The 14,127-nt window shown below is 34.9% G+C and overlaps 1 protein-coding gene across 7 annotated transcripts in view; it reads right to left on the bottom strand.

The window, feature by feature from the left end:
• LOC135689293 (uncharacterized) overlaps positions 1-14,127 on the bottom strand; it is an 84,976-nt gene that overhangs the window by 5,627 nt on the left and 65,222 nt on the right. For all 7 annotated transcript variants that reach the window (XM_065206479.2, XM_065206478.2, XM_065206477.2 and 4 more), the window contains 23 exons: positions 13,816-13,914; positions 13,154-13,255; positions 12,212-12,313; positions 11,537-11,635; positions 10,819-10,917; positions 10,443-10,544; positions 9,962-10,066; positions 9,635-9,733; positions 8,959-9,087; positions 8,331-8,456; positions 7,599-7,715; positions 7,191-7,289; positions 6,914-7,012; positions 5,986-6,087; positions 5,599-5,697; positions 4,851-4,952; positions 4,233-4,334; positions 3,604-3,705; positions 2,676-2,774; positions 1,998-2,093; positions 1,328-1,363; positions 730-837; positions 115-312 (listed from right to left, as the gene is read on the bottom strand). In XM_065206479.2, coding sequence (XP_065062551.2) covers positions 115-312; positions 730-837; positions 1,328-1,363; positions 1,998-2,093; positions 2,676-2,774; positions 3,604-3,705; positions 4,233-4,334; positions 4,851-4,952; positions 5,599-5,697; positions 5,986-6,087; positions 6,914-7,012; positions 7,191-7,289; positions 7,599-7,715; positions 8,331-8,456; positions 8,959-9,087; positions 9,635-9,733; positions 9,962-10,066; positions 10,443-10,544; positions 10,819-10,917; positions 11,537-11,635; positions 12,212-12,313; positions 13,154-13,255; positions 13,816-13,914 — 2,421 coding nt within the window. The remainder of the gene's footprint in view (positions 1-114; positions 313-729; positions 838-1,327; positions 1,364-1,997; positions 2,094-2,675; positions 2,775-3,603; positions 3,706-4,232; positions 4,335-4,850; positions 4,953-5,598; positions 5,698-5,985; positions 6,088-6,913; positions 7,013-7,190; positions 7,290-7,598; positions 7,716-8,330; positions 8,457-8,958; positions 9,088-9,634; positions 9,734-9,961; positions 10,067-10,442; positions 10,545-10,818; positions 10,918-11,536; positions 11,636-12,211; positions 12,314-13,153; positions 13,256-13,815; positions 13,915-14,127) is intronic.

Here is a 14,127-nt window from a genome sequence, read left to right as displayed (position 1 = left end):
ATCGTTGTGATTCATACAGTTCACACAGATGGATTCATACATATCAAAGTAGACTGCTCTTGAATCCGTCCTAATCGATCAAGTGACGTTTATTGCTATGGTTACTTCACTTACGTTGTCCAAGACATTAACTTCAGCGCCTTGTCCAAGCAGCAAAGTGACAAGCTCAAGATGACCATGAGCAGCGGCCAGGTGCAGACCTGTCCTTCCTTGGTTGTCTTTGATGGCCAGTTGATGAGTCGATCTCCCAAGAAGCAAGCTCACGACCGATGTGTGGCCATTCATCAAAGCCAAATGTAAAGGTATCAATCCCTGCAGAGAACGAATGGGAGACATGTATGTTATTGCAAGCTTTGGTGCAGACAATGAAAACAGGATAAATGTTAAAAAGCAGTAGAATATTAGGTAATAAAGGTTACTTTTTTGAAACAGCAATTATTTATTTATCATTCAAAGAAGACGATTAGTTCAATTTTAAATGCTTGAGAGGTAGATTTACCTAAAACACAATAAACAAAAAGGACAAAAGGAACTGTAATAGTTTTGAAGTAGAGAAAAGAACCAAATCTGTCATGAAAATTGTTTCTCTTCTACGTCCCTAATTTGCTAGTCCGGTTTAAGTACCCAACCAGTATCTACTTCATGACAGATTCCTCTGGCCTTGATGTGCTCTTTCATGAGGCAAGACTGATTATAACAACTATCCATTAGGTATTTAAAAACACGAACCTTTCCTTCGGTTGCTGCATCTACCTTGACACCGTGTGAATTGAGGAGCAATCGAACAATCCCGTCATGCCCATTTCGTGCTGATAGATGAAGCGGAGTGTAGGCATACTAAAGAAGAAAATGGTCGAAGATTGAATTCAATATGGAACTTTTCAGGCAGAGAATAGAGAGGATTTTGTGCAGACATCGGAAAATAAGTACAAAATAATTGGTGAATGGAAGAAAGTGCAGATCACAGTTAAGTATAAACATAGACTACAGTGCATAGTTTAATAATTGCATATCATATATTTATGCCAGAACTTAGAATTTCTTTGAAATGCTAACGTGGTATTCAATTTGACAAGCAAGCTAGGCAAACTTTAGGTAGATACCCTTGCATGGAGACTGATTTTCTGCTGCTGATGTCTTCGTTTCATGTATTATCTAATTACGTTATTTGAAAGAACACTAAATACATTTGCATTGTAAGTACCTGCGTAATAATGGGTAGATCTAGCTCTAATACATTGAGCAAACAATCCATATGAAATAATGATAATTATCTGAAAAATAGATTCTAAACAATAATGATAATTGCAACAACAACAATACGAACCTCGATCCCTTCAACTGATTCTTTTCCACGTGGACACTGTAAAAAAGAGGGAAAAGTTTGTGTTGATATTCAACGATTAAGTAACGCTAAAGGGCGCACCAAGATTTCATGAAAAAGCTCAAAAGAAAACAATGGCGTTAAAAGCAGAATTCTTCTAGGTCATTTATTTATAAGAAAGAAATACTTATAAACTTTCAAATTAAAAAACCTCTTTCTAAATTTCAATAAGGTAAAAATGTTGAATAGCATCAATTGAGGAAGTATTTAATTCATTTTTCATGCGATACAACAAAGCTTTATGAACAAACTATCTTGTCATGTCAATTTTTCAAAATCTGCAACAAAAATTTTTCTTCCTGACTGTAATAAGTAGCTAAACCCAGATGCTTGAATTTGAGTAACTAAATAGTATTTCTTAATAACACAGAGTTTGACCTCGCAAATCAGATCGATGCACCAGACTGGGAGTGTGTCCCAAACAATAGAGTGTATCAGACTAATTCTGATATCTTTGACATTTCAAGTGAGAAAGAATTTATTTTGTATACTTTGCAAACAATTGAAAACAAATCGATAAATGATAACGATGATACTCTTCATATACTTTAATCTTTAAATGTCATCAGGGCTCAGTCCTCAAAGTTGGATTGGGATGAAAGGCATACAATACCTCACTGGGAATTCCACCAGAAACCTTCTGTAGGAGGTCCTGGACGACTTCTGCTTGGCCATATTCAGCGCCAACGTGGATGGCAGTCAATCCATTCTAAAAGAAAATTAATCACCGAATTAGATAAATTGACAATAGCGAAATTTTATCATAACGTGACTCAAATGATATGGGTGCTATGACCATTTTCCAAATGAATTGAATGTATGGATTAGCGAATGAATGAATGAATTATGTAGATTTCATACATTGAATAATCGAAAATAGCCGCAATGAAGAAAGTTCCAAGCAATAATCATCTAAATTGAGAGTCTAGGCCTAAGGTAGATTATGAAGTCAATGGTTGAAAGGAATAGCACTAACAAAAACATCTACATATATATCTTGATGAATCAATTAGAAGCTATATTGCACACAAAGGTAGTGATACAAATTGGTTTGAATTCGCATGGAAAATTCAAATCATGACAAGATTAAAGCTATCACAATTAAAATACAAGTGAGACTTCGTTTTTTTCGGTATGTACTTGCTTAATAGAGTACAATTGTTAAAGTTAACATCATAAATATGTTAGATATAAATACAAATATAAATATAGATATGTATATATATAATAATCTAAATATAAAACAAATCTGAGACTTAAAACAAAACTATTACAATAAACTTATGAATACCTTTGCACTTGACATGCTTAATGGGACTTTGCCTTTTAGTGACTCAATTAGATTTCTGTGTCCATACTTGGCACACAAGTGCAGTGGAGTCATACCTTCCTGCAGGAGAAAGAATTTCATGTATCATAAAATTGTTTTTCGTATACATCACAATAATCTTTACGGCACAAGGATGTTAAATGAGTAGTAAAGGGGTTGAGCTTGATAGAGGTACCAAAAGTCTCCTTCATAAATTTGTTTTCAAGTTAAACAATTCAATAAGGAACAAGCATGTTTACATCATATCACTGAACTGATCACTGCCATGATGATGAACAGAAATACCTGATTAAAAATATGCAGTCTCTACATAAACCCTAAGTTTTATAACGCATTATAGTCTATATCATTGGTTTTGATTTTGCAGCGGTCCATATTACAAAGCCATGCATTTTTCTATTCTAGGTTTTCTGAATTTGTAAGTTATCTGCAAATGTGTCTCAGCTGATAAACCTTTTTTCAAGTCCATCAATCAAACTATCTTCCATTATCCCAATTTGTTTCTTAAGCAGCTTTCAGTTGAAGGAAGAGTTAGATAATGCTTTTCCTTGCGAAACATTTCTCAAAAAACTCACACCAAAGTTGTTTTTTGTAAAGGAAGAACTGTGCTGATCTTATAGAGCGAGGACTGGTCTTTACGTTTAAGCCAACCAGGTCTTTTGTATACGTCTGAAACGATAGAAATTCTATGCGACTTCCGACTTTGATTGAAAGCCAAATTCGTAGCATAGATTCAAACAGTAGCTTTTTCTGTCCTGCTAGTTACAACTTTTAGACAATGACAATGCGGCTCAAACTGGTTATAAATATCAAAGTAAACTAAGATAACGCAATAAGGAAGATATTGTCCGGTATATAGAGGGTAGAGTATTTGACCATGTTTTCGTACCTTATCTTCGTCCTCTACAGATCCTCCTTTGGAAAACAGAAACTGCATCAGATCATAATGACCACCGGATGCTGCTAAATGCATTGGTGTCTCATATGTTCTCTGAAAAGCAAAGAGGAGAAAAGTTTTAGATCAATAGCATACTTGTTCTATTTACAATTTAAGTCAAGAGAAACATCCAATTTTTACCTAGAATTCAATCGAGAGAGGACCTCATAACGGATTTTAATGAAAATTACTTTACTGGATGTCGCAAAGGCAGAGCTGTGCAGGATTTGGGGTATAGAACAGGACGGTTGCAAGCTGCAACTCAAAATTACATGCTTAATGTGATCATCAGGCAACTAACTTATTTTATATAAAATACCATAACATCCTGACTTTGGAATCAGAACAATAGTGTATGACAGAAATTTTTGCTACTAGCCATTAAATAATTATGGACTTCCGCTTTTCTTATATAGTCCGAATTTGGTCTGTGACCGTGCTGGTAATTGATAGAGGGTATAAAATGTCAAAAATATACTTTGAATGTCAAATATAATTGGTAACACCATAAAAATTGTTTTTTGGCATGGAAAAATGGCATTTAAGAAAGCTAGAGGCAATGGATTTGCTCTATAGGTTACCTTGTTTCTTGTGTTTATCGATGCAGGGTCACATTGCACGAGCTCTTTCATTACTTCAAGACTTCCTTTGGCTGCTGCAATGTGGGCGCACGTGTTTCCATCCTACAACAAAATCGCTCGTATGATGATAAAAACGTTATTGAATTATGCAAGCTGAGAATCTTCACAAATCAAAGCGTATTCAAAGACGGTAAAATTGACATATATATAATTGACACACGCTGTATCATTGAGCCGAAAAAGTTATGAAAACAGTCGGACGTTGATATATTTTAAAGCTGAGTAAGAACGTTATTCCCATGAAGGTCTTTCAATTGATGCAATGAAATCATCAGAATTTTTTGACCTTTAATCATAGTTGTAGACTTCACAATTATCAGGATGGAGACTGGAAATTAAACATATCTTTTAAAAATATTCGATTCCTACAGTACTACGAAACTACAGGACTACAAAAGTACCATTTCATATGTAGGATAAAAGCTTGATTCAGGACAACCGCCTCTTTCGTCTCAAGTAGTTTCCCCCCCTTGAACTAATTTGCTTAGGAAGGCATTTCTCATCAAGATTCTTTTCATAATGTTTTAGTTGAAAGTAGAATTAAAATGGCTATTGTACCTTGTTTGCTTGGAAAATGAGCGACGGTGTATGACTGACGAACTGTCTGACCACTTCTGGATGGTTGTTCTCGGCAGCTAAGTGAAGAGGCGTGTAGCCATTCTAGAACAGATTGCAAAATTATCAGAATTTCAAGTTATTTATTTGTCAGCAATGGAGGTTAATCAAAAAGAAGTATCAATACTTGACAAAGAAAGACAACGTAAAAAAGAAGAAAGTCAAAATGAAGACAAATGAAATGTAGAAATAGTTACAAGTGAAGTATAAATTTTAAATACACAACGAAACTGAACAAGTCGAATAAAATAGTTTAAAGACTTTGTTAATTATTACTTAGCTAATTACCGCAAAGATTTATAAATATGAGGAAGAAGTGGTTACGTTTTAAAAATGGCTTGATGCAATGATAAAATCCAATGGATCCAGCCCCAGCTTCACTTACAACTTTGGCATGCATTCCCTGTCCATCTAGCAGGGAATAGACATCAGGTAGTACAGATCGGAGGATGAAGGTTAGGAGGCAAAACTGACAATCTTTCCTAACACGTTGGCAAATCTTCTTCGGAAGGGAGACTGCCTAAAGGGGGATCCTATACGGGAATCAGCTTTACCAAAAGGGGTAAAAAAAGCAAGCGGAATATGCCCGTGACATGAAACGGGCTATTTAACGTCATTAACAAGGGGGCTCAGCCCTTACCCTTGCAGTAAGTACTAACAAATTTTGGAAATTTTGGAAAAGGGTACTTACAGCATCAACGGAGTTTGGGTCGGCATTCAACTCGAGTAATTTGGAAATGACGGTCTTCTGTCCGTTCATAGCAGCCAAATGCAAAGGTGTCCTTTTGTTCTGCAAAAACAAAAATGTTTGCTAATTGAAAGAATTGAAGAATATATGTTATAGGTAACACAGAAGAATTAAAAGTCGTAAAAATATCCAAAATGTTTTCAAAGAAATTCGAGGAGGACTAAGAAATGTACGCTTATAACCAGGCAAGATATTTAAAAAATTGTCTGACACGTCTCAGTTGCAAAAAGTGAAAAGTAAATTATCCTAAGAAACATCATTTTTCGGTGGTTAAACTATCTTGTAGAGGAAGTAGTTTAAAGCTTTAGCTGTATCAAAAAGAAGACTCACAATAGCCACGACGTCAAGGCTTGCGTTGTACTGTTTAACAAGGGTTTCAACGATTTCTGTGTAGCCACTTGCACCAGCCAAATGAACTGCAGTAAGACCAGTCTAAAACAAAATAACGAAACATCTAGGGGTAATATTCAATGGATACTTACATAGTTGAAAATGGTTTGGAGTTAACAAGAAAAAGTTTGAGTTCAGAATACAAACCCTGTTGGCAGTGACATTACCTCACAATTGTTTCAGGTCATGGTTTTTTCGTAAAGCTAACAAATTCATAACTAACATGCTAGCCTTTGACATTTGAAGATGCACTGAGCAAGCCTTTCTACTTCCACAAAATTGTTTCAGAAAAATTAAAATGTGAAAGCTTGCTTAACAAACTTGCTTTTTGTAGTTGCGCAGGCGCAAACATAAAAATGACTTCTAATACAATAAAAACAGACCAATGACAAAAAAATAAACTTAATTTTGGCATATGAGCCTGTAACGTTATGCTGCCAACACAAATATTTAAAAAAAGATTGTGCGACAAGAAAGGGATAAGTTTCACCTTTGAGACAAGATGTTACAAAAAAGGGATAAGTTTCACCTTTGAGACAAGATGTTACAAGAAAGGGATAAGTTTCACTTTTGAGACAAGATGTTACAAGAGAGGGAAAAGTTTTAGCTTTGTGACAAGATGTGACAAAAAGATGCTTTACCTTAGTGACAAGAAGTAAAAAGAAAGGGATAAGTTTCTCCTTTGTGAAGAGATGTGACAAGAAAAGAATACGTTTTTCTTTGTGACAAAATGTGACAAGAAAGAGATAAGTTTTGCCTTTGAGACAAAATGTTACAAGCAAGGAATAAGTTTTAGCTTTGTGATAAGATGAAGCAAGATAGGTTTGGTCCTTATAAATAGATGTCACAAGACAGAAAAAAGTTTTACCTTTGATTTGGCATTAGCATACGCTTTCTTCTGCATCAGCAATTCAACTAGATTTAAATGACCAGCTTCAGCAGAAACATGCAGCGCAGTCTTACCAGCCTTTAAAAACAAAGTATGGATTTTTGTCACAGCAACGAATTAATTACATGATTAGATTCAGCAAACGCATGAAAAGTTGGGCCCTTAAAGGTTATAAAAGAATTTTCAAAAATACTATAATTTTTCATTTAACAATACAAAAATTATTATGAAAGGAGCGCAATTAAAAGAATCATACCTCATCAAAAATATCCAACCTTGCATGGTAATCGATAAGTACTTTCATGATTTCTTCATTGCCTTCTCTGGCAGCAACTAAAGATGGCGACCAACCGTCCTAGAAAAAGATATTGCCTTAAGTAAATCTTCTGAAAAACACAGAAATTGATATGTTAAATATGAAAGTGTATGTTAAATGGTTAAATAAAAAAGTATTGATGTTTAGGGGAATGCTTTAAATTGTTCAATGATGCTGCGACTCCGATATCATCTTTAGAAATACACATTTTTTTGGATGAATGGCAGCTCTGGCATCCAATTTACTGCTCATTTCTAGAGATCTTGGTGGCCCTGAAACTGATTAATTGATATCGAAGACAACACAAAGGCAATCGGAGAATTAAAAAAGTGTATTTAGGATACTTGCCTTATTTTGAAAGTTGACAGCTTTTGCTGCCTCTTCAGGGTGCATTGTCTTTAAAAAAAGTTTTAGAACTTCAAGGTTACCATGCCGTGCACAATAGTGAAGTGAGCTCTCCATTGCCTGCAAGAGAAAACATTCATAAATTTCCCAAATGAGGCTAGTCAATGCATGTCCAAGGAGAATGGTGCTTATAAAAGAAAAGACTTGATAATATATGCCGATACTTAAGATTCTTTGTAGATTAAGGAAAATGCAAAAAATTGTAATTGATCTAATTACTAAAGTTCTAAATTGTTTTACAGGCACTTTTCTGTTAACAAATAGTATTATCCAAAGAGATACTTTGCAGCAAGTAATACTGGGGGATAAAGCAAAAGATATGACGGATAAGTTGATGGTGATCTTTGCTGCTCTGTTAGTTTCTATATCAATATTTCTTAAAAAAACTAAGATATGCTATGCCTGTTAACTTCAGGTGAAATAATTCTCTTTTGAAAAGCAAGATTCAATCTCTTCTAAGAGTATGGGACGATAAAATGGATTCAAGGACCGAGATACGGGGGGGGGGGTGTAGGGGGGGGGGGAGCAGGAAGCCTTGGACCCCAAAAAAACTTAAGTAGCATAGTGAAAAAATTTATTTCATCAAATATGACTGTTGCTACATTTTTTATCAGGGTTGGTCCCCTCCCAAACAAAAAGTCGCATCTCGGTCTTTGAATGTAATCAAAGTCATACCTTAACATTAAGGATAGTCGTATCTGCGCTGTTATCAACCAACAGTTTTGCAATATCAAGCTCATGGCCTTTCTCACTTTCCACTGGTCGCAGCATGCTGACGTAATGAAGAGCAGTTTCACCATCCTGGAAGTGTATTGCAAAACATTAGTAACAAACAAGACAAAAAAGCAAGAAAATGTTGCTATTGGAAATCAAAGCTATTATTCTACGCAGATGAGAATGAGTTAACAGATAAAAGATGCGGTATGTAATTAAGAGGTATCTCTCTTCAAGTGGCTTTTAATTTTATAATATTTGACGGTTAGTGAATAAACAGAGAGTCTTGGTAAGGAGTATCAAAATTTGCCTCTGAGCCTATTAGAATCATAAAAATGTCACTAATTTCTTAATATCATTAATGTTTCTCCAGTTTATTGAAATTCATTACAATTTGATGTAAGCAATTTTTTGATGCAGATTTAATGCTTCTGCTATATCCTTTCCTTGATCAAAATGTTTACTATATCGAAGTAATTTCTCTTATGAACAGATAATTTTTGCTCATAAAATATGTTAAAAAGTATAGTTTTTTTGGTAACTATTGACAATCAGTGATAAACTAAATTTTATCAAATCAATAACGTACCAAGTTTTTGCTGTTTAATGCAGTAATGGTCTCTTTGCGCGTGTGTTTTGTTTTGATATGATCAATTAGAGCCAATGTTATTGCAAGATTACAAGTTCTCACAGCTATGTGTAGTGCGATTTCTCCATTCTACAAAATAATGATATAGTTTGCGTAAAATTTTCACTTATAAAGCACTACAAAGAAGTATGAAACTATTAGCAGCAAAAAGAGTTAGAGAAATCCAGTGCTGCATAGTATACTGACAAGGAGAAAATATCACTATTTTGTCCTGTATTCAGCCCACTATCTACTACTGTGGTGCACGAGGCGAAATGGGGTCAAGACGGGGGGGGGGGGGGTTGGTTGGGGAAGGGGGATGGTGGTTGGGTCGGTGGGTAGGGGCTCAAGGTATGATAGGCTAAGTGTTAAGTAATGATCTATCATTTATTAGGCCATTTTTCTGTGTCATCATGCAATGTCCGATCTCCGCCCCTTTCAATCTCAAAGATATCGTTTCAACACTAATTCACCTATCAGTGGCTTAAAACCTACCAACAAGCATAAGCTAAAAGACGACTTGTTGATCTCTAAAGAATCAGATCAGACTCGTTCTAGAAAATGCGCATTCAGAAAGGTAATTGCTTTATTCAGGGGCCAGTAAAGCCCTGAAGAAGATGCCCTTAAGATGAAATACCTTGGCGGTCCAGAGTGCATCGGCATTTTCATCCAGCAGCATCTTTACCAGGTCGTAGTTTTTGTGTTCAATAGCAATGTGAAGAGGGGTAACTCCTTGCTGAAATTCAAACGATAACTTTATAACAAATTTCCTTTTTAAACTTATAGTCGCATAATTTAATTGCAAGATATTTTGAAGGACTCCTAATTCAAGAAGCATGTCTTTACTTTATCATCATATGTGTTAAGAACAAATTAGACAACATCGAGAGTATACATTTTTAAGTACATTGTAGTTTTTAAAATATATATCACATACAACTTGTAAAGTGCGGGATGGACGTACCTCAGTAGCAGCATTCACATTTGCACCACTTTTCAGCAACATTTCAGACACATGTCGAGCGTCTTTTTGAAGCCTTGCAGCAAGATGCAGAGGTGCCTCACGGTTCTACCGAAATCATAACAAGATGCCAGTGGAAATTCAAACGAATACATAGCAAGATACGTTATACTCAAAGAACCTAGTATATCGTGCAATACTTTCTTTTTGATGAAAAATGTGCAGTCATTTGTTATGATGTATTTTTCGATGAGATTTGTTTAAGACAGTATCAAAGAGGTTCATTTTTAGAAGTGACAAAAAATTCTATCTAGCTAGAATATTGGTGATTTCGTAGTTCTTTTTAGTTCTAATGAGTCATAAATTGATTTTCTTTAAATTTTAGTAAATACTGATTAAAGACCATTGCTTATTGTTTGAGAGATGCAACTTTACATTAGAGGAATCATTCCATTGTTAAGAGAAAAAGAAAAACTTTAAGTACCTGTCCACCTCTACAGTTGACGTCTGCACCAAATCCAAGCACAACTTGCACAACCAAATGCTTGCCATGCCTTACAGCTGTGTGTAACGGGGTGTAGAAATCCTGCACAGAGCAAATCGCGTAAATCAAATTGGCCTACGCATTTTCTAAATGGCATAAAGTGTAACAATTATCTTTGAAAAATATTAAGAGCGTTAAAAATAATCTAGGGTCAAATTATAAGATATCATCGTTAAAATTGGAGTAAAATATATTCCCACAAAAAATCTTGCCTTTATAATTTTCATTATGATAACATTTATTCATTTAGTTTTTATAATAATGGATGAAAAAATCAAGAACTGCAATAGAAATGAGGTAAAAAAGAAATTTTTACCTTAGTCATCACGTTGACTGAAGCACCCTTTAGGAGCAGACTCTTAACAACACTCACATGGCCTTGCTTAGCAGCTTCATGAAGGCAAATGGCTCCTTCCTGTAATTTTAAGACATGATGTAATGTCACTCCATTGGGCAAATGAAGTAAAGACGTTAGAAATGAATTTCGATAGGAGCACAAGCTATGTGGACGATTTAATCAGATGTTGGGGAAATTCAGATTCGGTTTTAAGAGGATGCCAGGGGTTTAGGGGCAGGGGATAGATTAACAAGAGCTAGCCTCCCGCAAACATTTTAGGCCGTAGGCCCCACATCATTTAGAATTGCCGATGGGGTAAGTATGAAAGGGATACGCTAATTTGAAAAACACACAGAAATGCCGATATATTTGATTTAATTGTTAAAACCATCATTTATTTCCCCAAATACATTGAAGGTAAATGGAAATTTGTCTAGCACTATGAAGAAATACGTTCATGGCATGCCTAACAGTGTGGAAAAAAGCCTTTTTATATCAAAGACCTTGAAAGTACTGTTTTGCCAAATGATTGAATTCGAGAAATTTGAGGAAAGAAGCGATGCAAGATGATGCAATAAAAAAACTAAAAGAAGTGGAAACAGCCTTAAAAATGCGACAGCCATTTCATTTGGAATCTGAACATGCTTACAACATTCAGCTCCAAAAGAAATATGGATGTATTTATAACAGGACAAACCTTGTTTGGCATTTGAAGTGGGACTCCTCTTTTGACGAAAAACAGAGCGACTTCTGGATGGCCGCATTTTGATGCCAAATGAATAAGCGTGCTGCCATCCTAGCAACAAAAAATAAAATGGGAATGAAGAACAGAAAAGACAAATTACTTCGTCGTCATTTCACTGAGAAGTAAACTTGATATACATTTGAGCTGACTGGTTTATACTTTGAATTGTTTGGGAGCTACTGTGAAAAACCTTTATAAATAAAGTTTTTTTTATATATTTTTCAAGAGCTTAAAGCATATAAACGCGATTATGGTTTGCTATCACTTCTATCATCACCATAGCAGAAAGATTTGAAATGATAAAGGAACAAAGGTTCTTTGGAGTTTATCGTATGACTTTTTAGGTTTTGGTCACTCAATCATGAATATTTTGATTTTCGACTCTTTGAAAAAATGAAATCATTACCATCATTATTACTAGATATTTCTAGGGTTATTATAGTGAAATTACAAACAGAGAAAGGGAAACAGAGTGACGTCAGAATCTTGACATGCCTGTCGTATGCGAAAACATCTGGACAGCATTTGACGTAACAGGTACAACAAATGCATGCAAATATAATTTTAATGATGAGAACACGGTGAAAAAGCTGTATGGCAGTGAGGAATTTCTATGAATAATTATACCTTTGAACGCTGATTTACGTCCGCTTTGTACTTGTCAATGAGAATCTCAATAATTGAACTATGACCACCTTCTGTTGCCACATGCAGAGGCGTTCGATTTAACTGCAAAAGAACTTCAGACTTAAAATCACCTCGTACCTTGAACAGAAACGTGTTTTTCTTGGCATCAATAGATCTTATTCGGGCATAGAATATTGTCCGTACGTAAATAGACAGCAATGAACAAATGCTGTAAAAACATGCCGTGAAAGGAAACCATGAGGAAATTAACCTACATTTCTTTAGCACTTGCAAATCACACGTATGAGTAAATTCTGGATAAATGTGCTGTTTCAGACAATAAACCGGTGAAAATATTTTGCATCTGAAGAGATTTCGAGCAGAATTTCTACCCTATAAAATATACAGTTATTGTAGAAAAATGCAGTATGAAGAGCATTATTTTAATAGAAATATTGAATTTTCTTCTAACAATGACCACTTTTTAAGAAGAGCACCCAAGTATTCGTTTTAACGATTAAAAGTAAAGAAGTAATACGTTGAAAATCCACTGATCTTTGGTCGAGCATTTTTTCCAGACTATAAACTACCAAATCCAACCAAATCTGGTTAAAATATCTGTTTCAGACCTTTCAAAAAGATTTTTAGTTAAAGACAAAAGTTACTTCCAGTTTATGTGTACACTATACATTGACATTATATTTGAGTCGGGAATAAACTTTTAAAAGCTTCAGGGAACATTTAGATAAATAAAGTGCAAAAATGTCATTCTTTTTTGCCCTTCTTTTTTCATTGGTATATGAGACTGGAAAAGTTCCTCATACAACATAATTAAAACAATCGCGGCCTGTGCGTCTTTAGCTTCCAATGACCTTCCTCAAGGTCTTCCATAAGGTAATATTCTAAATGTTATTGCAATCCATGTCTTCGCAAAATGATTACCTTATCATGTATGTTAGGATTTGCTTTGACAGAGTGTAGATATTTCACTGTAGCTTCGTCACCTACTGAACAAGCAATGTGCAAGACAGTTTGGCCGTCAGTCTAGAAAGAAGACAAAAACAAAGTTTGCTTTTAATAGTTATTTGATTGCTTCTAATAGTTATTAAATAACAGTTGTTGGCTCATTTATTAATAACAACCAAAACTGAAAAGATATTTTGATTTGGTTTCCTGAAACGTCTTTAATTTGCCACACATAGCTTTTTTCTTGAAAATGCCACAAAACCTTCCTATCTTGAAGAATTCAAGAAAAGCAAAAAGATTTCATGATAATGACCACTGAATTCTAAAGATCTCGATACCAATAGCAACAGTGTGCGATGTCTTTCATCAATCAACGTGTTTCTCATAATGACGTCGTAGATAGAACAGAACTCAATAGACAATGACAATAATAATGAGTGTATTAAAAGGTACACCCAGTGCTATAAAAAGAAGCATTTTCTATAGTTATCTCAATACTATAATGTGCTTCACAGGAGAAGCTGCCTATGTATTTGCAGATTCAAGTAATGATTGGGCCTAACCGCCAGGAAAATGATTGAAATACGTTCTAGATATACTTAGATTTGTTTCAGCTACATTAAGTAAGATATACTTACATTCTTTTCTGCCACATTAGCTCCATTATCAACAAGAATTTTGATTATATCAACGTCTTTGTGGCGAGCAGCGACGTGAAGGGGTGTATCTAAATACTCCTGTGTACAAAGACAGACAGAGGATAAGAAACAAAGTTAACTGCTTCAAGACGTTTCAGTTACCTTCTTCTACAATCCTTCCCTTCCTCTAAATTCCATAATATAATATCTGATGCTAGAGTTATCGCATGCAGATTTTATTCTGCTTTTCATGCTGATGGTTTTGAAGAATTTGATAAAAACTATCAGTGGCAGAAATAGGTGTTATACCTT

This window comes from Rhopilema esculentum, chromosome 9, assembly GCF_057945365.1.
Source record: "Rhopilema esculentum isolate cy_ngs chromosome 9, ASM5794536v1, whole genome shotgun sequence".
Classification (NCBI taxonomy): Eukaryota; Metazoa; Cnidaria; class Scyphozoa; order Rhizostomeae; family Rhizostomatidae; genus Rhopilema; species Rhopilema esculentum.
The sequence above is the reverse complement of the archived record's forward strand: the minus strand, read 5'-3'. Positions and strand labels throughout refer to the sequence as shown.